Source organism: Empidonax traillii, unplaced genomic scaffold (genome assembly GCF_003031625.1).
Source record: "Empidonax traillii isolate 1590-97213 ecotype Southwest subspecies unplaced genomic scaffold, ASM303162v1 scaffold662:size427329, whole genome shotgun sequence".
NCBI classification, from domain to species: Eukaryota; Metazoa; Chordata; class Aves; order Passeriformes; family Tyrannidae; genus Empidonax; species Empidonax traillii.
The window spans coordinates 231,858-257,647 of NW_020955855.1; the positions used below are offsets into that span (position 1 = coordinate 231,858).

The 25,790-nt window shown below is 37.1% G+C and overlaps 1 protein-coding gene across 1 annotated transcript in view; it reads right to left on the reverse strand.

The window, feature by feature from the left end:
- Positions 1 to 8,616: 8,616 nt before the first annotated feature.
- The window catches only part of MICU3 (mitochondrial calcium uptake family member 3), a 50,678-nt gene continuing 33,504 nt past the window's right edge, over positions 8,617 to 25,790 (reverse strand). Inside the window, exons 11-14 of the mRNA XM_027899364.1 lie at positions 24,882 to 25,053; positions 20,211 to 20,319; positions 19,121 to 19,278; positions 8,617 to 10,471 (exon numbers count right to left, since the gene is read on the reverse strand). Coding sequence (XP_027755165.1) covers positions 10,361 to 10,471; positions 19,121 to 19,278; positions 20,211 to 20,319; positions 24,882 to 25,053 — 550 coding nt within the window. The 3' untranslated portion in view covers positions 8,617 to 10,360. The remainder of the gene's footprint in view (positions 10,472 to 19,120; positions 19,279 to 20,210; positions 20,320 to 24,881; positions 25,054 to 25,790) is intronic.

Sequence of the window (25,790 nt, forward strand, 5' to 3'; positions counted from 1 at the left end):
CCCCGGCCCCTCCCTCCCCGCCAGGGCCGCTCCGCCCACCCCCCGCCCGCCCGCCGCTCCCCCCGGCCCGGGCAGGGCGGCGGGGAAGGGAGGGGCGGGAGCGCACAGCGTCCCCTCGGGGTCCCGCTGGCTCCGCCGGGCCGGGGGCACGGCCAGGAAGTTCGGGCCGGGCGCGGAGCGGCCCCGCCCGGCGCAGGGCGCGGGTCGTGCCCGGGGCGGCCGCCACGTCCAGGGACACTGCGCCGGGAAGTGCCCCGTGCCCGGAGCAGCATCCCCGGGCTTATCCGCCTCTGAAACAGGGATGGCGACACTTCAGCGCGCCCTGCAAACGCTTTAAAACACCTGGTTTGGAAAAGCGCTGCCTCGTTTGCAAATAACATTTCAAAGTATTGTACAATAAACAAGTGCTGCGGTGCCATGGCAAAGCAACAGGCTGTGCGAGGCCGAGGTGGCCAGAGCCGCTCTTGGGGGCTGTTCGGCCGGGGGAAGGTAGCGTGGGGTTGTGCTGACTCACTCTGCCCCGAAAAGGCTTTACTTTCGGGCCATTGTAATGAAGTGTCACAATACACTCAGCCGGCGTTGCAGATAGTACACTCAAATTGTTGCCGTATTATCATTGCAAAATTGGAAATGCCGAGCACGGGCCGTAGTGTTTCTGCAATGTGCTGGAACCTTTCAGAGCATCGGCAGCGCTGTAGGTAGGAAGGAGCAGGTTGATTAAAATGTGTATTGAAAAGAAGCTTGTCTAGTATCTCACACGGGAGACTACACATGAAGCTAAGTAATCACAAACTGGAAGGCGTACAACTGCTATTGATTTAGGAACAGGCTACGAGAGAGAAAAATAATATTAGAGAAAATATGACAAACCCAATAGTAGGTGTGCAGCCAGGTTCCAGAGTATGAAATGGAGTAGCTAGCATGTTTGTTGAAGAGACAGAAAAAGAAGTTGACCATATGGCAGTTTTTTTATAGCATGAAAAATCATGCACCCCTCATTATTATAAGATCAAGCAGAGGAATTTCAGTTAGTCACAGTGAACTGGATGAATAGCCAATGCAGGATGATGTATCAAGAGGAATAATATATATCCCATAACAGTAAATTATCTTTGCCTATTCAAGAGAAAGACTCGTATATCATTGTGAAGGGCTCAGTGAAACCACCTCCTCAATGTCTGGTTATTACAGCAGAGAAAAAAACGAAATATGCCATTAAAAGACTGGAATATAATAATTTAAGAAAAGATTCTGCATAGTGGGGAATTTTATATTTTACATTAAAAAGGTAAAGATATAGTGAATGTTGCTAAAAACATAGATTTGATATTCCTGCGTATTATATTTCACAAAATAAGAGGAAAGGGAGAAAAAACATGACATAGACAATAAAAGCACTTTATTTTACCTTAATTATGCAAGTCATCACAGACAAGCATTTTAATAGAGCATTTTAAGTATTTGACTTTACTATGTTTTAATGCAAACATCCATGGTTATTCAAAACAGATTTTAAAAGCATAAGGAATAAGGTTACCACTGCCTGAAGCACACCCAATGCTTTATTGGCAGAAGTTAAAAGAAATTAAGGCAATTTAATTAATTTGGTGGCTTTTTGAACTTATTTGGAAATACATGACAGTGACCTCTCTCAGGTACCAAGGATAATGCATCTATTGTGTTGTGTGTTTCCAGGGAGACGTGGCTGCACCGTGAGAAGTTCACAGCTGGATGCTGTATATGTGAAGTAGGTTTTGCATCATCCTTGGGGACTATGAAAGGCTTCTTCCTATAAACCCTTTTAAAATGCTGTTTATGATATGGGGCTTATTAACAACAACACATGCCAGGGAAACACAATAAAAATTAGAGAAAACTTTATAAACATAACAATTTATTCATTGAAATCATAGTTATTCTACAAAATTATGCATATAGAGAGGTGGCAGTCTGCCAGAGGTGATGTGTTACAAAGACCTTAAATTGAAATTTATCATACAATTTCTGGTCAGGGGCCTTTTATTGCCCCTTCATGAAAATGAGCTTGTGTAGTCCAGCTTTCTAACTTTTCCATGGCCACTACCACCCTCTGCTCACTACTCAAATTTCACAATAATCAGAATTTTCCTATTTAGTATGCTATGAATTACATGAATAATAACTATTATAGCATAGGCTTTACCAGAGCTCCAAAATCATGGTCATTTTGATTTTAAATTAGCCCATCCAGTGAAATAAACAGGCAAACCTTACATTAATTTAGGCGGGACAAAAAAACCTGCCTTGACTGATACTGCCAATTACTTTGGAGTATCCTTTGGCCCAAGCTGTAAAGAATCACCTGTCCTCGTGTCTTCTCCCCAGGGACGTGGGCTTTCTGTATCTCCTTCATGGCCACAGTTACTTTCTAGTCATAGAAAGTAACTCATGACTCTCATCGCTCATGGGTGATGGCCATGAGAAACCCTTTCTTCTGTGCCTTTCCTCCTCTTCCTCCCTCTGTGGTATGACCTACAGACATTTTAGGTAACAGCAGAACAACTCAAGAGCGAGCATATTCAAAGGAGAATTGTACTATGGCAGAAGTAAAAACTGGTATAATGTAAATCCATTAGGTGTTAATGGACAAGGTTCCCAAATTGCTGTTCTTGGGCTGCCTCTCTCTATCATGAGAGAGGTTACTTGGGGCACAGTTTATTGCTGCTTGTATGAAAATGTTCATAAGAAAAAGATAGAGGAAATTAAGGTAATTTTCTTGTCAGGAGCTGGGCTGAATATAGCTGGTGTTTAAGGAGGCAACTCGAGTGTTTGGCAAATTGAAACAAAATGTTCTTGTCACAAGTGGTAATACTGCTCAGCTTTTCTCCTCAGGCAAGGTATATGCAAAGTACTGCTGGTGGATTTTTTTGTTTTAAACGTGTCTCTCCTGGAATACATTTGGAAATTTCTAACTTTACCATGTCTGACTATTTCCTGTATCCAGTTGTGCGACCTTGGTAGCATGAAGGGATGTTAGAGGAAGGGGCCTGCACGAACAGCTTGGGGGGCTGGGCATCCACTTCCCTGCTGGAGCCCAGCCCAGGGACCCAGTGTCTCCTCCCTGGTAAAGGTGGCTGCTGCTTTCCTGCCCAACCACTAGCAACTTCAACAGTGCCTACGCACTGGACTCACACAAGTCCCAAGTTCCTTTCTCCCCTTTGGCTGTCAGGGCTAAGTTTCACTGGTGAAATCGCACACCCCCTTGTGCAGCTGATCTTGTTGAAACAAGCAGCTTCCTGGCTCCACATACCCTTGTCAACCAGTCTGGCTGACCAGGGCTCCCTGCTGTTGTCTTCTGGGAGTGTTGTTCAGTTGTGTTTGTGCATCTGTATGCTTGGCTTCCCCCCTTCGTCTTCCCAGTTGACAAGGTCCTTCGTCAGATGACATTAACAAAGCAGGTGCTCTCTCCTTCCATATGCTTTGAAACATAGATTCCAGCTGGGCTCAGATACAGAAGGGGAGGGTGGGAACTCTGCCTCTTTCTGAAGGAAGGCATCTTGGTACCCTTAGCATGCAGTCCTAATTAGAAACTACTCCTTTGCAAGTCTAGGGGGCTCTGCTTTGTTGACCCATGTTTAAATCAAGAATTACATTGTTCCAATTGCTGACCCTAAAAGTTCTTTGACACTTATAGTCAGGTGATGCTGCATTCCTACACTGCTTGCTGTGTATAGATAGCTAAGAGCATTTTGGTGCATTTAAGAAGTAAGAAACTACTGGTAGTAGTTAGTAAGTTGTCTATCTAAAGCAAACATTAGTAGAAGGTTTGTATAAGTCTAACAAAGTTACACAGACGTCTTGAATGTATTTTATTAAGATGTGATAAACAGTTCCTGACAATCAGTCTTATAACGTAATGGCAGCAAAATGGAAAGAAATTTAAAGGGAGAATATTTAACATATAAAAGAGAAAAATGATCTGTTAATGATAATTTGGCATAGAGAGTCTCTTCAGAGCACAGTTTTATGCCTGTTTGAAAGGTTATAAAACTTCCAAACAGTACAAATAAGAAAGTAAAATGAGCCACAAAAGAAAAGTGATTATGAAAATTAACAATGTTCTCCTTAATGTGTACGTGAATTGAATACACAGTACTGCAGTAAGAGAGCATCTGTAGATGGAAACACCATATGTTTATCTAGCTCATTACATTTTGTTTATAAAACTACACTGAACTCTAAAGACTACCATTGCAACAACTGAGTGTGGAAAATAAAGACTTCACATTATTAGATAATTAATTTTAAGATGTCACAGGTTTACTGTGCTAGAACATTTTGAAAATCACAGAATCACAGAATATTCTGAGTCAGAAGGGACCCACAGAGATCATCAGAGTCCAGCTCCTGGTCCTGCACAGGACAGCCCTAAGAATCACAATATGGGCCTGAAAGCATCGTCCAGATGCTTCTTGAACTTTGTCAGTTAGCAATAAAGGATGATTCATTTTCTAAACTCATAATAGCTTTCTTTAAGTTCAGTATTACTTTCATTATTTAGTTTATTTCAAAATCCCAAAGTATATGCAATACAGTGACTGATAAACACACATAAAAATGTTCTTAATATAAGAAGTATTTTTCAGACTAGGCACTTGCAGTTTATAGACTCTGAACACGTCCCCCCCTGTGTAAGCAATCAGATATGGTGGAATACTTTCTCACCGACCACATCCTGTGTATTCAATGGAGCAGCAAGAGGAGGAGGGGTAGTAGGACAGGAGTATACATATTTGCTCCTACACAAGTGCTCTACACAGAGCTGCACCTAGAAGCAGGAATACACACAGACAGACATACAGGCACAAGGCACTAATTAGGTGAACCAGCAGCTTTACAGGGATGCTCTCTGGCCTTCAGGACAGTGGTTGTGCTTCTTGCTTATCTTATGGGTGTTGGATGATGCTTACCACGTAAAGCAAAAGAAACCTCTCTGCAATGCCTCTGGCATAAGGTGTCACCTAGAAAATGTATGTTGCATCTCAGCTGGAGTCAGGAACCATCTGTGTATAGTTTGTGGCTCCCGGCTACATGAAAACAAGCAGCTTAAGTAGTGTCCCCAGTGTCAGTCCTGCTGTCAAATGTATTTTAATTGAAGGACTGGCCCAGACGTATTCAACTTCTTGCTCTCCCTTTGTCTGAGCTCAGTACTCAATTATTTGCAACTGGTTAGGTTTGGATAACCAAACCTAACTGTTGTCATATGATTTTTTTTTTTGTTTGGTGGTGGTGTGGTGGTTTGGGTATTTTTTTGTTTTGTTTTGTTTCATGTAATGAAGTCCCTCCTCAAATGTCTTGATTGCTACCTCTGGATTGATACAATACTGTATTTGTCAGAGTCTGCCTTCAAGGCAGTTTTTTCAAGTCCTATTTGGGGTTATTACCCACCCACTCTTCTGTCACTTTCAGCAGTAGTTTATTCGTTGCATTGTTTTTTTCTCAGATGCATCCATCTGCGAATTTTCATTCCCCTGCTGCTTCCCCTTTTGTCACTTAACGTGGGAAACATAGGAAAAAGCTAAACTAGCTCCTATCAGTTCTGGTGCAATGGAGATCTGTAAAGTGGCCCAAGGAGGTCTCTGCTTAGGCAAACATCAAAATCCCTGTAATGGAAAACCCCTCAAAAGCTGTAATGTAAGAAACCTTATTCCATGCTGTGTGCACCAATCCAGTGCTTTCTGCCATTTGGAATAGAAGTTAAGTGACTTAATGGTCGACTCCAAAGGAGGACATCTAAATTTAAAACTATCAGTATGACAACCTCCTTTTTTTCATTTTAGATAGGGTCATTTAAACCTACTTCTACAGCTAATACCCCAAAATGCCTTGAGAGACCTAAGCCACTCTTTCCTTGGCCATACATCTAGGTTTGGCCATTGCCCAGGGATAAAATTCCTGCCTAAGTTCAAGCTTTCTATTGCTGGGGATCCTCAGAATATGTCTGCATAAAATGCAGGAATAGCCACAATGTCTTTCTTTCCACTTCCCATGGAAATGTTTTAACTGCCAGCCTGTAAGCCAGTTTTAGTAGTTTGTCCACTCTCTTTTTGAAATGATATGGAAAAGGAAGCAAGGTTCACAGCACCAGAAAAGTACTGACTGCCACTATCCTGCCCTTCATCTCTGCTCCAGGCAATGCACCTCTATCCTCTCTCACCCACTGTCCCCAAGCACTCTTGTAACGGGGAGCTGTTCTCATGAAATCGTATCTGTGTGTAAGTTTGCACAGGTTTTTTGGCTGTGTCACTTTCTAACTGAGCCCTCTCCCCCCACTGTCATACACATGCTGATGGCCACTAAAGAAAGCAAATGAGAACGCACAGCTCCCAGGAACATCATCTTACAATGTCTTTGTGCTCAGCACTGCCTGGTTGACAAGTTTAGTTTGCGGATTTAAACCAGTTTGAGGTATTTCTGGATCTTGTGCAATTCCCTGCATGTATTTCTTTTGAAAGCCCAGGTGACTAACTTCAGACTCAGTATTTTACTGAGATCTGAATACCTAAAAGTTTATTTTATAGCACTCCTTTTGAATCTAGGTTTTAGCTTCTGAATCAGGGTTAGAATTAAAAAAATCCCAGGAGTGATATGTTGCTGTTTCTATGAATATTTATATATACAAAATTAGGTATTTTAATTAAAAAAAAATTCAAGTGGGACTAGTATTTTTATGGAATGCCACTAGCTAATACTAATGCTCCTCTGTGGGAGGAATTTATAAGTCAAACTAGTGGTGAAAAATTAACATTACCCATTCAAGATTAAAGCACACCCTCATGTATTTATTGTGTGTAAGAAAAAGAATGCCATATATCCAAGGGGATATACTGCTGACAGGTTCCGGGTGCCAAATACTTTCATGGATTTTCAGATATAGGGAATAATACTTTACATTCAGACCTCACACATATTAGAAAATATTCACATTAGTTTTGGCTTGATTTTAAGGGGATTTCAGACTTACTATTGCTAAAAATCAGTTACAGATTAATTTTTGAACAGTGAGCTCTTGCTCTGATTCCTTTCCTTCTGCAAGTATTAGTCTGGAGTTCTTTTGCGAGAAACTGTCTTGAAAATATCCTCAGTGGGACAAGAAATCAAGACACATCATAAGGTAAAGAATATCACATGATGTTGAATGAAAAAGAAAAATTTCTCTATAATTTTTTCCACTTTTATTTCAATGCACTTGTATTCTGATATTTAGGTGGACAAGAAGAGATCAAATAACTGTAGAGACCAGGCAGTATTATCAACAAAATTCTGCAAATTACTGTTCAGTAGTGTTTCTTTTTCTTCAGGCTGATAGCTTTCCATGTCACACAACACAAGAATCTGCAGTGGTAGTAGTTTGTATCAACTTACTGCCAAAATGCGCAAGGAGGGAAACTGCCGCTGTAATCTTAAACATCTGAAGATTAGCAGGAAGGAGCTTGTAGTACTGGATATTCTGCCAGGAACTAGGAATTCATCAGAGCAGGCAAAAGTTAGTATCACAAAGCTACCCAAAGCTGCAGGTTTACTAGCTCCCATTTTATCCTAGCTGGTCTGGGCATCTGTGGGCAGTTCCTAAAGCATCCTCTAAATATCCACTTACATTATTACAGTTTTCTTAACTTACAGAGGAGAACAAGAGCTGTTTTTTAAAAAAGCCTTAATTTACACAACTTTTCACATGACTTCATGGCAGCATACACATTTTCTCTGCTGCCAGGAATTTGGCAGATTTTGAATAATTTACGAATTTACTGAGCACAGTGACTGCTGCCTATCCAAGGGGTGCCTCTATAGCAGATGGCATGTGCCATTGCCCTGCCTTGTTTTCACCTGTCCTTGCATTCCAGCTCTTTTATACAGAATTCTGTGGTAGAAAAGCAAAGCTATCTAAAGAGATGACCAAAAGAAGAAAACAAGTCTATTTTTTTGCGATTGTGAGATGCTCTAATTCAAAGTGCTTACACATTTGTGTTACCAAAATAAAGATTATTTTATGACAAAAGAATTTGAATGACATATACTGCAAAGAAAATTAGTTTCAAGTGCATTTATTTTGAAATAAACAACATTATAGGTATATATTCATATTTATATTAAATAATAATATTAAACATGAGGAAAAATATTCTTAAAAACTAATCTGACACTTTCACATTCTAGTTTATATTAAGTGACTACAGTTATGAAATATATAGAAAAATGCCAAAATTGTCTCAAGCCAGCCATAAATGCAAAGTGCACTATTGCCTAGGGCAGTGGAGGATCAAAATGGTGATGGTACTGCTGCTTCCTCCAAGGGAAGGATCACTGTGAGAGGGCAGTAGTAAACAAAACAGAAAGATCGGAGCCCCTTCAATGACTCCCTATCATTTCTTCCCTTTTTTTTTGTCCTTCATCACTGAAGAAGCAAACTGGGTTTTTTACATGCTGACAAGAAGCAGTGAGACAGTTCTTGCGTACCAAGACAATACACTGAATACAGTTGATTCCCTACATGATCACACAGGGATTGCAGCTTATCTGTATTCTGCTGCGTCAATTCTAGAACCTTTATCCCAATTTATTTGATTTTTTTTCTTGTTGTCAGTAGTTTAAAGACATCAAGGTTGAAATTTTGTAAGTTTTTATCATGAAATATTAACTAAAGTATCATCCTTCAATAGTTTTCTAAACTGGCTTGTTGTTTTTAGCCACCACCTACCACACTTTTTTCTAGACTTCCCAGTGTGGAATTTCTTAATAAAAAAAACTTCCTTCTTATTTTGTTTTGATTTTTTTACCAGAGATGAAACTTACTATAAATTAAACATTTCTAAACTTAGGTCCACTTACACAAATGCTACACATCTATTCACATGTGATATAAGATCTAAGATGGTATTTGAGCAACATGTGCACTGAATAAAATTTTTAAAAAGTTTGCTTTCACATATTTGGGGTAATTAGACATTTAAAACTATTATTTTCGTTCTGTTTTGATTGTCTGACTACCAAATATTTGCCTTTCTGATAACAATTTATTGACCTTTTAGTGTGGGTGTGTGTGTATTCAGCTAGAAGGATTTCAAGGCACAGATTGTTCCAGGACAGATACACACTTATTCAATGTCCAGTGAACCTTTTCCAGAAGGGTATAAAAATATGTGTTCTTCTTTGTTTGGGCTGAATTCATACCACCTGACAATAATCTTGAAAGGGAGTAAGGAAAAATGCTGTTGTTGAATAGAAAACGATAAACTTAGAGAATATAAAAATCAAATATAACAGTGTCCATACCATTGTTTCAGTAACATTTAAACCTAGAGGGCATGACAGATCATAGTGGCTACTGATGGCCTGTATTCTCCACAACCTTTATACAGCCTAATCTATGTCTGATGTTTCACGTGTGATATTGAAATAATATTACCTAATGTTTTTCCATACTGCTGCATGCAATCATGTTTTGTTTTGCTCTTTTGTTTGACACAAACACAAGTTATTTATTTTCAGATACTGCATTCCAGAGTAGCAAATTAGACAACTATAATTTCTACTCAGTGCCCCTTCATACAAAGGTGCACTATTCACAAGAAACACATGAAGTTTTACTCTACTGGAAACATATCTGTGTATGGCAATAAAATTTATAATAAATATTATAAAGTGTCTGTTACTTAACATGAATATGAACATTTTGACTTTTCTCTGACGTACTGCTTTTAAGACATCTTAAAATCCCTATTATTTTTCAAAAGGATAAATTAATAGACATAATAATAAGACTCGGAGAATCTGAACATTATAGTTCATACAGTACTTTTCCTAGGTAAATACCTATCATTCACATTATAACCATAACAGCTTTACTCTTTTTAAAATAACAGCTCCTAAGAGTTTATTTGTCCATTCAATTCATACATAATTGTTATGCTACTTAATGCATTCTCATTTTCAGTTTAGCACAAGTTTTCAATAGTGCTCTTCTGAAAGCAAATTCACAGTCTAAGCTGATGCAGGGAGTTTCTCTTCATTGCCAAAACATTTTCCTACCCAGGCATTTTTTTTAAATTACAAACTTATCTCGAAATAATAAGAAAATAATACTCAAAAGGTGTTCTTAAAAAACAGACTTCTGCCACTCATAGTTAGTTCGTCATTTAAATAAAATACATACTGAAAAGCAGTTTTAAGAGTTGGTGATCACTACACTAAGTGGAAAAGAAGTCCTGTATTTTCTACTGCAGCTGGAAGATTCACAATTCACCTGGGTTAGTTTGTTCTTCATTAGGAATTCATAGGAATAAGTATTTCTAGCCAGTGCAGGTAATTCTTCTTCCTTCCTTTATCTCAGCATATCTTGTCTCCGAAATTGCTTCCACAGATCTCTGAGATGTTCACTGGTTACAGTCATCACACAAGAGTAATATTCCTTCCAACCATACTTTGGAGTCTCCTGTGAAAAGTGAAAAACATTCAATTAAAAAAAAAAGATATCATTCACTAAATGCTTTAATTCTACATTAAATTTTACTCAGACTCGTACACACTAGATAGATGTTTTAATATTAAAATAATGAAAGATCAAATTTACTTCTGTAAAATGAGGGTTATAAATCCATACACAGGTTCAGTATTCAAAATGCATCCTCACCTCACAGCACACAGTTAGCATTCAACAGATAGCCTGTTTATATTAAAAGCTGCAGGAAAGAATTTGCTCTTTAGTCCTGCTCCCTCTCTAGTTTTGTTTCTTGCTTGTGCTGACAGTGTACTAAAAAGTTCACTTATGACACCAAACAAAAAGCACAGAAAGTTACTAATGTTTGTTAAACTGAGGTATCAGGAAAAACCAAATACAAGATAGGCAGATGACACGAAAGCTTCTCTATACAAGGTTACCTTAATCGTAAAGTGCATTGTAGTTCAGCAACATGTATAAGTGCCCATTGAAGGGAGAAGAATACTGGCCAAGGGCTGGCCTGGGAGGTTCACTAGACTATGCTATCTGTAACTATCACTGGATCTTATTATTTCTTTCACCTTTCCTAACTCCACAAGCCTGTTTTGACAGCAGGTGTAGAAAGATGGAGAGGTGCTAAGTATTAGGGCAACTGGGGAAAGGAGCTAAGGGAGAAACAGGAATTATAATTGCTATAGGAAAGTAAAAAACATTTACAAGTAATTTTAATTTCTAAGATGGATTACAATTTAAGTACAGTATCTGGAGGCAAGCAGTTACAGGTTAAACAGGTAGGCAGATGAACATCACTCCCCCCACTCTGGAGAGATAATCAGAAAAAAAACAAACCCAACCCCCTAAAATTCACGGGCTAAGATAAAAGACAGTTTAACAGAAAAGGGAAAAAAGAATTAGAATGTAGGAAACAAGTGATGCACAATGCAACTGCTCACCACCCCTCAACCAACGCCCATCCAGTTCCTGAGCAGCAGTCCCCACTCAGCTTTCCTCCCAGTTTATTTGCTGAGCATGACACCACATGGTATTGAATATCCCTCAAGCCAGCTGTCCCAACTCCTTGTGCACCCCCAGCCTCCTTAATGGGGTGTGGAGGATCCCAGGAAAAGCTGAGAAGTCCTTGACTTAGTGTAAGCACTGCTCAGTAGCAACTACATTATCACTGTGTCATTGACATTATTTTCATCCTGAATTCAAAACACAGCACTGTACCAGGTACTAGGAAGAAAATTAACTGTCTCTTAGCCAAAACCAGGACACAAGATGAGAGACTGTCCAATACCTTGTTTTGGTTGAACTGAGTAAAGCTGTTAAATATATTGCAACACTGCAATACATTAAAATCAACCATTAGAAAGCGAAGCCTATATTCATTTATTATTCTCACTCATCTTGTTTAATTAAAAAACTGTAGAATTTTATGGAGAAGTTGTAAATATTCAGAAAACAATCTAATCCACACTAATATATAATCCAGACTTTAAATATTAAAACCAATACTTACATGAATGCATCATTTAGTAGAAATTTGTAATCAATCTCATGAAAAAGTGCATTACTTGCAAATTGCACTGCATTATTTCACAAAAGCACTTTCAGTTGATTAAATCGTGCTTTAAGGTACACATCTTTTATTTTACAAAACAAGTTCAGAGAAATGTTCATGAAAGTCATTAAAAGTAATGCTGAAATACACTGACTGTTCAAATGAATAGTGTTATTTCTAATGTATGCATCGTTCTTGTATCTACTGTCAGTGTACCAAATCCACAGAAAAAAACACACTCTGCAATGCTTTCCCATCTCACTGGAACATTCTCCTCCCACTGTATTCAGGTATGTTTTTAAGTCAGGTTTAGACTCAAAAGCCCAGGTTCTATAATCTCCAATTATTTTTGTAAGGTAAATCAGTAAGGTGTGCCTAATCGCAAGCTTCTCACTTTCTCTGCTTTAGAGAAGAGCTAAGCAAAAGTCTCTACAAGTAGTAAGCAACAACCTCTTTTAGTTTTTTTTAAGCTTACAACAGATGTATTCAACTGTTGAGTACTAGGATAGTATAGAAATGAAAAGCTTTAAAAATATTAGTTAGCTACATGACAAACTTAATTTCACTTGACAGAATGAAGCATTTACAGAAGATAACAGTTTATAGTTGAAACACAGCTAGACATGAGATTCTGAATCCATGCTTCAGTTTTTCATGTCTTTCTCAAAATGAAATTTCCTCCCTCAGTCTGTCTCAAGGCACTATTTTCAGCTATTAACTATTACTTCCTAAAAACCTTAAATCAGAAATTCTGAAACCCACAACATTCAGAATATCTTGAAATCAGTTCTTTTAAAGCAAAATGTCTTAAGAGTCTCAGGAAATTACTGGTATATAGAACTTAATTTCTAGATTTATATCTGTGACATGTAATATCAATACTTTGTTTCAATACTTTAGAAGTCAATATCAGAATTTTGGCTTAAATATCTATCACAGCTACTGACCGTGCAAATAGTTTGGCAAACAGTACTTTTAGATGGACTTGAATCCCTTCTTAAGTTGGCTTCTAGTATCCCTCTTCAGAAATTAACTTTGAAAGGGCTTTGTTAGAAATTTCCTTTATAATCCTTCTACAAGACATTCAAAGCAGAATTCTCCTCTATGCTCTGTTAGGCAGCTCTCTCCTAGCATCCTTTTTTCAGCTCTCCCTGAGGTGTGTACAAAGGAGTACCTGCCAATGCTGTGTCAGGCTGTGTGCCCTTCAGGGACCACACACAGCTTGTTACAGGCTTTCCAAGGAAACTATCGCTGTTCTCCTCAGTAACTTGCACCAAATCACTTCGCATGCCTTGGCTAAAGCTTCCATGTTAAGTGGCACTTAACAATGAACTTTAGTAGAAGTTTACAACAAAACTGAAAAATTATTATGAGTTATGGAATGTTACATACAAGAAGGAACTCTGAACAGTCAACAACTGGTTATGTCACTGTAACGGCTAGACTTGAGGTCTTTTCTGACTTCAACAATTCTGTGATTCTATGATTTTAATTCATGAAGAGACAAGAAGCAGTTGCTTAAGTGAAGAGCAGTAGCAAACTAATGTGTCAGCAGGAAACTGGGAATAAATAAGGCTTACACTGCATTCTTCAGTGCACAGGCAACAAATGTGTGATACAGACCTTTTCAAGAAAGCTTGGGTACAAGAAGAATTTTCATTAATAGCATCCAGGACCTCCAGCTGGGAAGAAGAGCAGGGTAAATAACCAGAAGTTTCTACACTATGTCAGTGAGGCTGCCTGTAGCCAAGACCATGCTCTGAGAATTAACTTGGTTTCTCTGTCTCCCAGTGTGTAGTGTAAACATACTATTATTCAACTTCAAATTTTTTCTTGAGAATGACTTTATACAGACTGAACAACATCTCCCTTTCGCCACTGCATGTTTTTTTCCCAGTTTACATCATCTCAGCCTATGAATTTATTGCCTCAATTCAGATCTGATAAGGTATTGATGTATGTAAACTTGATGCTTTTACAACCTTTCTGCCACAAAGATAATTTTATTAGGTTTGATGATTAGGTACTGGATTCCTTTGTGTCACTGCATTTTTTTCCACTAGGTCACATACTCTTCACTGTTATTATTAGGGATGCATCATGACTGTATAGCATTTTGCCAGTTTCCTGTAAGAGCTGTTCCATATCTTGAAAAGTTTATAGTTTAAACAATACTTGACATGCAACTGCAACATGGGTTTTGTCAAAAAGACAAAAAGTACTACTAAAACCCAATTTTTAAAATACAAGGGAAAACAAGAAAGGAAGCCTTGAGAGTCAAAAGTTTCAAAGATACAAAGTTACATAAAATTAACTTAAAGCCATGACTTTCCTCTCACGTGACTAGCAATTGGATTACTAAAATGTTGTTTCAAATATTTCATTAGTCACTTACACTTTCAATTAATAAAATGGAGAAACCAGATGCTTTGGTTATTAAGATCAAATTTCCTGTTCTGTCCCTCACATACTAGTACAAATGCTTCAGTATTTGGGTTAGACTCATAAAGGAAGCATAATTTTAAAAGTGTTAATAGTTAATCAAAATAATAATAAAATAATTCTCTGTATGCTGAATGTTACATGTACGAGAACAGCATACGCAGATCAAACAGAACTCGTCTTCTTTCTAGGAGGACAAACCATCTGCGTAAGCCTGGACATGCCCCAAGCCATCTCTACTGTTGAAGTTCAAAAGACGTGACACTTCACTGAAAATAAATGGTCTGAAAAGTTTCAAAGAACACAGTTCATGATACATGACATGTCGTGCCATAGGAACAGGTCAATAGTTCAGGTATATTTCCTCTCCCTTGTCTATCTCACACAGGAGTCTACAAAGGAAAAACACTACTGGGACTGGAGGGCTGCAGGGCTACCAGTCTGGGTAAATAGACCCCACCTCTCATCCTTAAACACTCAGATTTTACACTGTTGCTGGAAGCCAGACATCAATCCAGATAAAAAGGATCTAAGATGCTTTGCTTTGCTTTCCTGATATGCTATTTCAGAGTTAGAGAAGAAAGATGGAAACCAGAGGCCCAGCACATTCAGTGGCATACAACTGGTCACAGAGGCATATGACAGAAAAGGGTAGGATTCAGAAGGTCAGAGGTCAATATGATAATGTATGAAGCCATCTGAAGATGCTTACTGAACATAAAAGTTTAATATTACACCTCAGATTTAAAACCAGCAGGGGAAAGACAGTCAAACCCTCCTGGCTCAGAAGCACGTGAGATGTGCTGGCTACTGCACAGGGCCCACTGACCATGGTGTACATCTTTTTGCTCCTCCCCTCTGGAAAATAATACATCTGGGAACTAAGAGCCTTCATAGCAACTACTGCAAACTCTTTAAATATAAATAGGAAAAAACTTCAAATCACAAAGGAACAAACTCTTGCTTTATGTAAGAAGGGAAATGTCTACTAACACACAGTGTCTGCTGCGTCCACTGTGTGACAAATAGTTTCACAATATGGTTACAGAGTATGCACACCCCAGTTTTTACACTGAAAACCACAGCACAATCTAATTGTAAGAACGGACATTCATGTAATGCATACGTGGAAACAGTCATGGTGATTGTGTGTGGACACCATGCTGATTTTTGAAAATTGCTAGTATAGCATTAATCAAGTCAAAAATGATTATTGCTTTCAAAAGTCTAAATTGAAGTAGAATCAAGTTACTAAAAGTCAGAAAAATCTGCCTCTACAATCTTCATTGGTAAATCCTTATTAACTATAGGTATCTGGGAAATTACCTGAAAAGAGGTAACAGGACACACAGAAAACAGCAACAGAAACTATGAAAGAATACTTTTCTTCATTTCAAACACAATACAAAATCACAGCCAGCTTACAAAACAGTGAAAGTGTGAATCAGTCATTACCAACTCCAGCATAAAATTCTATTGCTTCATTCAAAACCACAACGTGATGCTTTGAGCTACCACATTGCTTGCAGTCAGATAACCTTCTCCTGAGTTTTTGAACAGGAAACAAAGCAGTGACAGATAAACATTCAGCCACTCTTGCAAGCATGCCAGCACACTCAGACTGGGTGGCTAACACATACCGTCATTTATCTGCTATAGAGTTCCTTCCTCACGCAGGATTTGAAAGTGGTATACCTCTGTATAGGTTTGTAGCCCTGTGGAGCAGAAGATGGAGAAGTGCGCAAATGCAGACAACATGTGAAGGCAGCCAGAGGTAAGCATGAGACAACGGTATCATGAAAATACAAAAAAATGGCTTTAAGTGACAAATAGCTAGGAGATACAGTACAGTATGTGTTATGCAGAAGGTTTATCATTTAGTCATTAAGTTCCAAGTCTTTCAGCTTAAAAATGGGATTTATAAAGGAAAGGGCATATTCCTATATATTTCTAAATTAATAAAAACAAAGGAAATAACTAATTTAACTGATCATTAAGTAAAAATAAAGCTTTTCATGTCTGAACATTTTTGTAAGTTTATGGCAGTACTCTGAATGACCACCTGATGGCAGCTTAACATATGACTTGGTTTCAAACTACTAAAACCAAAAACAAGGTTTCAGGTTATGCTACTAAATTGCAGAAAGAGAGAAATGTCATTTGATAAACTCTTTAAGACATTTACTTTTCCAAAACTGTATTTAAATTTATGTTAAAATGAATATTTATTACATTCCTATAAATGGTAGCACTTGATCCTCCCCAAGTTTGTAAAGTCATGGCTAAGCTTTTAAATACGACAAACTGGTAGGTTCTGACTGATGTTTCAGAGCTCCATTTTCGTTGGACTTGTGTAACTCTTCGCTCTTTAATATGTTTGCTTTAGTCTGCCTATATAACCACAAAATGCTCTTTTCTAAAATATCTGGTCTTGGTACCAAACGCTGTTATGCCCTCAAGATTCTGGGGAAACATTTTAGCAAAACAACTTTTAAAAATGTTGAATTGCTAAGTATAAGATGTCAATTGCAAAATCATACTTCAAATCGTAGGCCTAGCTGAAACTGTTATTTTTGGATGTTTTTAGAGTGACAATCAGACACTACACTGATTTGGATAGACATTAATTGTGGGATACTTTACATTAAAATTGGGCATTTATACTTCGGAAACAGGTTCCTATTTCTCATGGCAAAGATTTTTATGCTGCTACAAAATAATGCATAAGTAGAAGCTGTTATGATCTTTTATTTGTATAGTGGAACTGACCGAATCTTCATATGGATGGAAAACACAGTTATTGATAAAGAAGAGGTTAGTGATTTGTTAGTTTTGATTTAGCACCAAGACAACATTTGTGCCTCTACACTGTAGGAGCAAGAGGGCAATTTTCACTTGTTATGGACACATTAAATATTGTTTCACTTTTAATGTACAAACAACAGGAAGCAATCAATGACACCTTCCACCAATTTGTTCTGTGAAAAATGTTCTTACTTGTTTTCTGCTTTTCATTCTAAACAAGACTGGAGTGGGTGGTGGGTGTTTATTAAACTGAAAAGGCAAATTTCTGCAGAATTTTTACTACTACCCACTCTTGGAAAAATCATTTTTTTTTGTGACACTTATGAAAACTTACTGGAAATTGTAATTCCTCAGTTTGGTACTGTAATTGTCTTGTAATACTACTGATTAATGAAGAGAATGCATTAAACAGAATGAGAGGACCAAATCATGATGAACTCCTATGCAATCTGGGAGGTATTTAGTATCTTATTAAAATTAGACATGTAATTTATGAAAGACTGTGTTATTCTTCTGAATGTCCTTGGCTATTCCTGATAGTTCTTTTACAGTCCACTGGAATATTTTATAGTGGTCTAGGGAAAAGAAAGATACATTCATGAGACTGAATAGTGCTGGATGATACAGATTTTTTAGGATTACATGTGATTGCTGTCATGCATTTTGTGAAATAGAAACATATAATACAAGAATTACTTAGTAAGCAGACCATTTTCTGGTTAAATTAACATACACTGCACACTTACAATTAGTAAACAATTAAAACATATAGCCAAACATCTTGAAACAGTTATGAAACAATCATCATTTCCACACCATATTAAAAGAAACTGAGGACCAACAAGGAAATAAGTTTGTTACAAATGCAGTGGTCGTTATCCACATTTTATGTTCTATCATAATACTACAGAAATAACAAGTAAACTATTAAACTCAACACCACAGAAAGTTCTAACATTGTATTTAGGAAGCTAACTAAAATAACTGAAATTACATTACAGAAATAACATACTGAAATGTAAATGTAAGAACCATAATACAGCTTAAGATTTATGTCTAAGTGATAAGGTTGTCAGTAAGAACACCATTTTATGTTTATGTTAACTCCTATCATATATATAAAAAAAGGCTTTTGTTAATCATACTCTGATTAAAAAAATTTTCTGTTACTATGAAATTCCCCTGGCACTATACCAAACCTGAAGAGGGCAGCAAGGTCTACACATTCACCATTGTTCCCTATGAAAATTTTCTGCAAGTAACTTCCTGCCCTCTAGCTTATTATAATTATTATAATTGAATGTATTATATGCAAGGTTTAATTATCAAAAGCAACTCTGAACTAGAATACAACACTGTTCATCACCACTGATTCTTTATTTGAAAATTTAAAACTGTCTTCTGCTGCAACTTTTTCCACTGTCATTATCAACACTTGCTATTTTATATATCTTAGAATAGCCAGTGTTTGACCTTTACTAAACTGTCTGAGCTTGACAGAGACAAATTCTCTTTTCTCTACAAGCAACCCAGACATAATTGCTGCCCTTGTTAAAATTCTTAATGATAATCTAATCATCACACAGTACAGAAGAAATGACAGTATGCAGAGGATATCTCATCTGTGATTTGGTTTGATAAAGGTGTATTGTATCCTCTATGTATTGCTTTCTAACAAAAAAAAAAATCAAGAATTTAGGAAGGCTTTTATCTTACAGATTGCTTCAGTATTTCTATAAAACACATGCACTGCTGGTTCAAAACATACACGTGCTACAGTAGCGGTAAGTAGTAAAGTCAACTAAGGTAACTATAAAAATTAGAATCCTTACCCTGAACCCTCGATTGAGTCTGTCTTTCATAATCCCGATAAATTCTTTATAACTCAGCTGGTCATCTCTGTCGACATCAAAGATCTTGAACACCGTGTTCACCAAATGTGGTGAAAGCTTCACACCTGTGGCTACATACACAGCACGTTTGAATTCATCTGTGTAAGGAGAACACCAGAAAAAAAATTTTAAACCCCATTAAGTTAATGGTTCTTTGTGGACAACATACTGTGAAATATAAGTAAACTTTTGAGAACTCACATTTAAACACTAAAAAAAAAACACAAGAAAATGTGAAAATTTGGATTGAGTTTTACAGTTCTGAATCAAGTAGTTCTCAACTGATATAAAATGACACTGTTTAATTGGTATCAACTATTTTACACAAAATATAACAGTTCATGTACTATACTACATGCAGTAACAAAAATAAGAAGATATATATAAGTAAATCTACATCACATATATGGCATTTATTTATTTGACGCAAAAAAGAATCCAAGAAATACAGCATAGAGAAAATGATACAACCCTTTGGAAAGGACATGAGGTAGGACTATGCTGGTGTTACTGTGTCAGACTGAAGAGGCTACTCGAGGAAAGCACACGTCTGACCACATATTGTTCACCTTGCACTCCCCAAGTATCACGACTCTTTTATGAAGGATTTTTAGCCGGCACATACATGCCTAGTTCTTATAGCAGCCACGTACTGGTTTCTTAAAAAATCTAATCCCGCTTCAGACCTTCTGACACTGTTTCCTTCTGCAGCCTTTGTAGAAACCAGATTCCAGATGCTCACTGTGTAAAGAAATGCTTTTCTTTGCTTTAATCTGATCTCTTACTGGTGTCATCAAGCAAGTTGATGAACAACTATTCTGCATTCAACTTATCCACCACTTATATGACTTGGTAAAATATCCCTTGTGATATGACTGAATCTTCTCCTCTCAAAGCTGGAGTCCTACCCTTTTTAGCCTATTACTGGAGACATTAAAAGTACAAACTAGGAACTACAAAATATTTTTGCATTTTTGTCAATAGTTCTATATTGTTATCAAGAGATTCTTAAAAAAATATAAATAATTACCTTGACCTATGGAACGACTTGCAAAATTATACATTTGCATTGCAATTGTAAAGTCTTCTAGATTGTTCAAGAACTGGAAAAATGATCTAAATTCCTCAAAGGTGATACCCTAAAAAACAGAAGAACAACATGCACCATAAGAATTATCAGCAGTAGAAACAACTGAATACACAAACCTTGCAGTTATATATGTCTACTTTATTTACAAACAGATACACCTATTGAAAAAAGAGAGATTTCTAGTAAGATTCAATGAAGTAAAGAATTGGGGTCTCTTGAGGAATGCAAAATGTCTTTCCTCTTTGCAAGTGCAACAGACAGCAATGTTCACCAGAGAAGTTGAAAATACTGTTCCATTGCTTAAGGCAGTTTTTAAGAATTCCAGGATTTACTATGACACAACACTTAATACTGACAATACAGTCTAGGTTTGTATGAATATTGGAGTATGTTTACTACTGAAAACCTGCACACAACTATTAAATTTATGTGAGTGCGTGTGCTCACATGAATACACTGAATGAATTCACAAATACATATTATGATCTACCTTAAGCCTGTACTTTAGGGTGAATTTTTTACATATCCAGATTTAAACATGCAAGTCCCTTCAGCTGATATTCCAATAATCAAGTACTACAGGATTTGTTCAGCTTTTAAAAAAAAACCCTTTGCATTTTGACCAGACTTCAGAATATGTTCCGTGAAAGTTTCTCTGAAAACATTGTTAGAAGAGCTTACTTTATCCTCTTTCCTTATATTTGTTCTGCTCTTCTCTCAGCTACAAATCCAAAGACCTGATAAACTATCTCTAAATCAATTTTGAAAGAGACTTTAAACTGAGACTTTGAATTAAGCCTATATCTGAATCCCCTTAGTCTCAACCATTCTGAACAGGGGTGGCATTCTTTGTCAAACCATGATGTTCGTGGACTCCTTTAACTATAATTTCTGGCCATTTTTCTGTTTGCTTTTATCCTTTTATCCTATTTAAGTACTTGTCTCAGAAAATAAACCTGAAGACAACAGAAAGACCTGTGAGCCTTTCTGTTCAAACAAAAGTATTGACCTGTGTCTCTCCTCGCATGCATAGTCATTATGGTATGGTAGAACACAGAAAACATGCTGAAGTAGGTTCATGGCAGAGAAGATAGCAGTGTTTGTGTGTAAACCCATATGAGACAGCAAGTACTGTGGAAAACAGTGAGAGCAACATAATATTGTCATAATAAAAGACTTTTATAGGCCTCCACACAGGTGAGATGTAAATCCCTGCTTAAGTGATCCTACTTAAACTCCAGTAAACATTTATGAACTGTTTGGAGAGCTTGACCCATCTCCATCATGAACTGCTTTTCTCAACAAGCATGTTTGTTCTCTATTTCATCCTTCTGTTTCATCCAACTGGGAGGAAACTCTCTTAGTCACAAACAGAACCAACCACCTTATTCTCATTTAAATTTTTATCTTAAGAACTTAATTTACTACTACCAATACTGTCTTTTAGTTTCATTGCACTTGAGCTGACACTGGAGATGGAACAGTGAGATAAAGGAGCCACATATGCAGTCCATGGATAACCTGTACATACTCCACAACCTTTTAGCAATGAGGAAAGTATCTTGCTTCCTTAAGGAGTTGTATAAGTTCTGCTGAGATAATCTGCAATCATAAATTTTTAGTTCCTCTCAAGGAAAAACAGCAAAGGACACAAGAGAAACAGAAGGTCGGGCAAAATGACACCCAAAGACAGATGGGCATACAGCATTCTACAACTGGTAATTGTAGTAACGTTTCATATTTACCATACATTTTGTCTTTTCATACAGGATGTTGTCTATGTGTAAACCTTCCAGAACTTTCATACTGAGAAATGTTTATTTTCGATGTAAAAATGTGCTGGTTTTGCCTGGGGCTGAGTTAATTTTCTTCACAGCGACTAGAATGGGGCTGTGTTTTGGATTTGTACTGAGTACAGTGATAATAATATAGAGCTGTTTTTATTACTGCTGAGAAGAGCATACACAGAAGCAAGGCCTTTTCCACACTGCCACACTGGTGAGGAGGGATGGATGGAAAGTGAGGAGGAGACACAGCTGGGGCAAGTGACCCCAACTAACCAAAGGAATATTCCATATCATATAATATCATGCTCAGTATATAAAGTGGGGGGAAGGAGGAGGAAGTGGGGGACTCTTGAAGCGATGGCATTTGTCTTCCCAAGTAAACATTATGTGTGATGGGGCCCTGCTCTCCTGGGATGGCTGAACACCTGCCAGCCCACAGGAAGCAGTGAATTCCTTGTTTTGCTTTGTTTGCATGCATGACTTTTGCTTTTCCTATTTAAACTGTCTCTGTTTCAACCTACAAGTTTTCTTGCTTTTACCATTCAATTCTCTCCCTGATCCTGCTGGTGGGGGAGTGAGCGAGCAGTTGTGTGGGGTTTGGTTGCTGGCTGGGGTTAAACTATGACAAAAAGGAAGCTAACTTTTTATTTATAGGAACAGATTATATATTACTACAGCAAGAAGAACTCATATTAACACACTAGTGCTGCTAAAAATGCATAGCCTTTCTTCAGGAGCTGATATCTGTAGTAATTCAAGATGCTAGCTTAAATGAATCACTGCTTGGCATCTAGTTAGTAAAAGGAGGAAAACATCTTGTGAGCAGGCAGCATGCCAGCTGAATATTTTAATGTGACTACAATATGGCAAATGATCATCATGTTGCTTTAGGGGCTTCTTCATACAGGGCCCTGAAAGATTAACTGTGAGAGTACCTGCCTATTACTTTACAGACTCGACTAATTTTTCTTCTAAATGGAATCCTCTGGTTAGTATTAGTATTGCAGCATAGCACTGTAATAAAACAGAGATCACATTCTGTAATTTTCAAATTATAATGTTATTACAAGTATAAGAAAGTACAAACATATGAACAGCGCCTCCATGGCAATAAGAGGCAAAATCCCATTTTCAAAATGAGAATGTGGCCAGTATAAAAGATACTACAGGGATTTACTTTTTTCACTGTACTAACAGCACATCTACCGAGCCAGTGATACAAAGCTATGAAAAACAGCAGTGTCTTATTTCACCTAATGGAGGTGAACATATATATGCCATACAGATATATGGCACTGGTCTTGTGCCACGATATTCCCAGAATGCAGCATAAGCAAAACTGTGAATTAGTGACACAGTTTTCACATGGAAGTTTTCCTTAACTGATGGCCCCACCAGAAGTCAAGAAGAGGAAACTACTGTGGAATACTTGCTATCAGAACAATGGCACTAGAAGACTTAGAGAACCTCCAAAGAATACTTCCTCATGTTCAAAAGAAAGTGTCTGTACTTGTACTTACTTAACTTCACCTTTGCTATTCAAAGTATTTCTCTATACCTACAACTGTCATTATTTTCAGTTTTCCAAGTGATACTTGCATCATTGTTGCTATACAAGCCCAAGAGTGAGAGTTTTGGTGTTTGGTTTTTTTTTTTTTTTTCAGATTTCCATGTTGCAACCACGCAGAAAACTTTTGACACTTCTGCTGCAGTATCTTGTCTCTGAATACTACCTTTTATGGCAGGTAGAACTGAGTGCCTCAGCAGCGAGACCAGGAACTCAGAAAGGGTCACTGAGCAGGAACTGACACCAATCTTACCACTTCATCTTATGCCTAATCTGGTCAAAAGAGACAACCCTGCTTCCACCTTTCACTCCCCACCTGTACTTATCTCTCAGTGGCCCTAAGTACTGTACAACCACAGGAAGAGTCAGATAATCCAGACATCTGAACAGAAAACTGTTGATTTTTGGAGTGTGCTTCTTTCAGGTCAGTTGTCTGATCTTACTTACTGTGAAGACTGAAATTACAATTTCATTTCTCAAATTGACAGAATCAAAAAACCCTGTCCAAACCTATTTATTACTTTTCCTCACGAGCTCTGCTGTCAATGACATTGAAGTATATAACTATTGAAGAGTTAGATTTCGAGGACAGATGAATCTAATCTCCTTCTGTAAACACAAACAGAAGAAGTATATCCAGAACAGCCCTTATTTAAAGGGCTACTTTTAACATTATCCTATTGGTTGCCACTACATTTCTCTCAGATACACTTCTGATGACACATTTGTTGTTAAACAAATGAAGGACTATCTATCTTATGTATTTTACTGTTTATATTATTTCTGTCTCTTCAGTCATTAATATAAACCACAAACCAACAATAATTATATACAAGTGATCCATTATTAAGACTATAAAACAAGATAAAAGGTGTCAATGTTATTCTGAAGAGGTGCTACTCCAGTGGTAGTGCAAAAAAGTAGTAGTAAAAAAGAAAGAAAGGGTTTTTTAAATACTTCACTGCTAGAAAATTGTTCTTTTTAAAGTTGTGTGGTTTCTATTTAAACTATATTTTTATGGTTTACATAAACTTCAAAAATATTACTAACTAAATCCTATGGAACACAATTCTATGCTATTTACTCTTCCACTGTTTATTCAGCAAGTAATCTGAAAAACAAGATGGACAGCTTCTGATCAGAATAAAATCCTGGTACTAAGTAATTCAGTGACAGATTCTCATTCAGTCCAATAAGGCTGTATTTTCATTGTAGTGACAGTGGGACTGCATGCTGTGGCCCAATGCTAACAGTTACCTTTTCTTCAGGAATACTGCAGCGCATGTTTTCCAGGTAACTTGATGTATTTTCCACATTTGTATACCTCAGAAGAATATGGGCAAAGTCTTCCTCGCTGATTGTGTTCATCCCATTAGAGTAGGAAAGGAATTCTATCTCGAGAACCTCAGTTTGTAGGTTATCCATAAATCTGAAGCACAAACAAACATTAAGAAAGAGTCATACTTTCTATTTCTATTGTTCATGTTCTTAACAGATTGGTACAATATGAACCAAGTAACACTACACAAATTAGTTCTCCTTTTGCAGCGCTGAAGGTAAATCCCTTATCTCTGTTGACGTATTTTCTAATCAATACAGTGATCTTAACACAATGATGAAACATGTTAGTAAGGATTAAAATTAGTTAATACTTACATTTTTAATTTAATTCTAGTTTATATTTGCCTGATTTTCTTCTTCAATGGGTCACTAATCTTTGTTTGCATATATTAAACTCAAAAATCCTTCATGGTACTAAATTAATTCCCAACATACATTCTCTGTGTAGTTACTTACAGCTTGCAATTTAACCTTACCTTTGTCTTTTTCACAAGCCAAGTATGATGAGATCTTGCAGCCTTTAAATCTAACCTTTTTTTGTTTGTTTGTGGGTTTTTTTGTTTGTTTGTTTTTGTTTTGTGTTTTTTTTTTTTTTTTTTTTTTTTTTTTTTTTTTTTTTTTTTTTTTTTTTTTTTTTTTTTTTTTTTTTTTTTTTTTTTTTTTTTTTTTTTTTTTTTTTTTTTTTTTTTTTTTTTTTTTTTTTTGTAAACCAGCTGCCTACAAAAAGGAAATGTAACTTCCCTAATTCTGCCTGATGACCTAGTCATACAACAAAGTGGGAAATTAGCTCTCTGGTCACAGTAGTGTAGTGGGAGCTCACGTTCA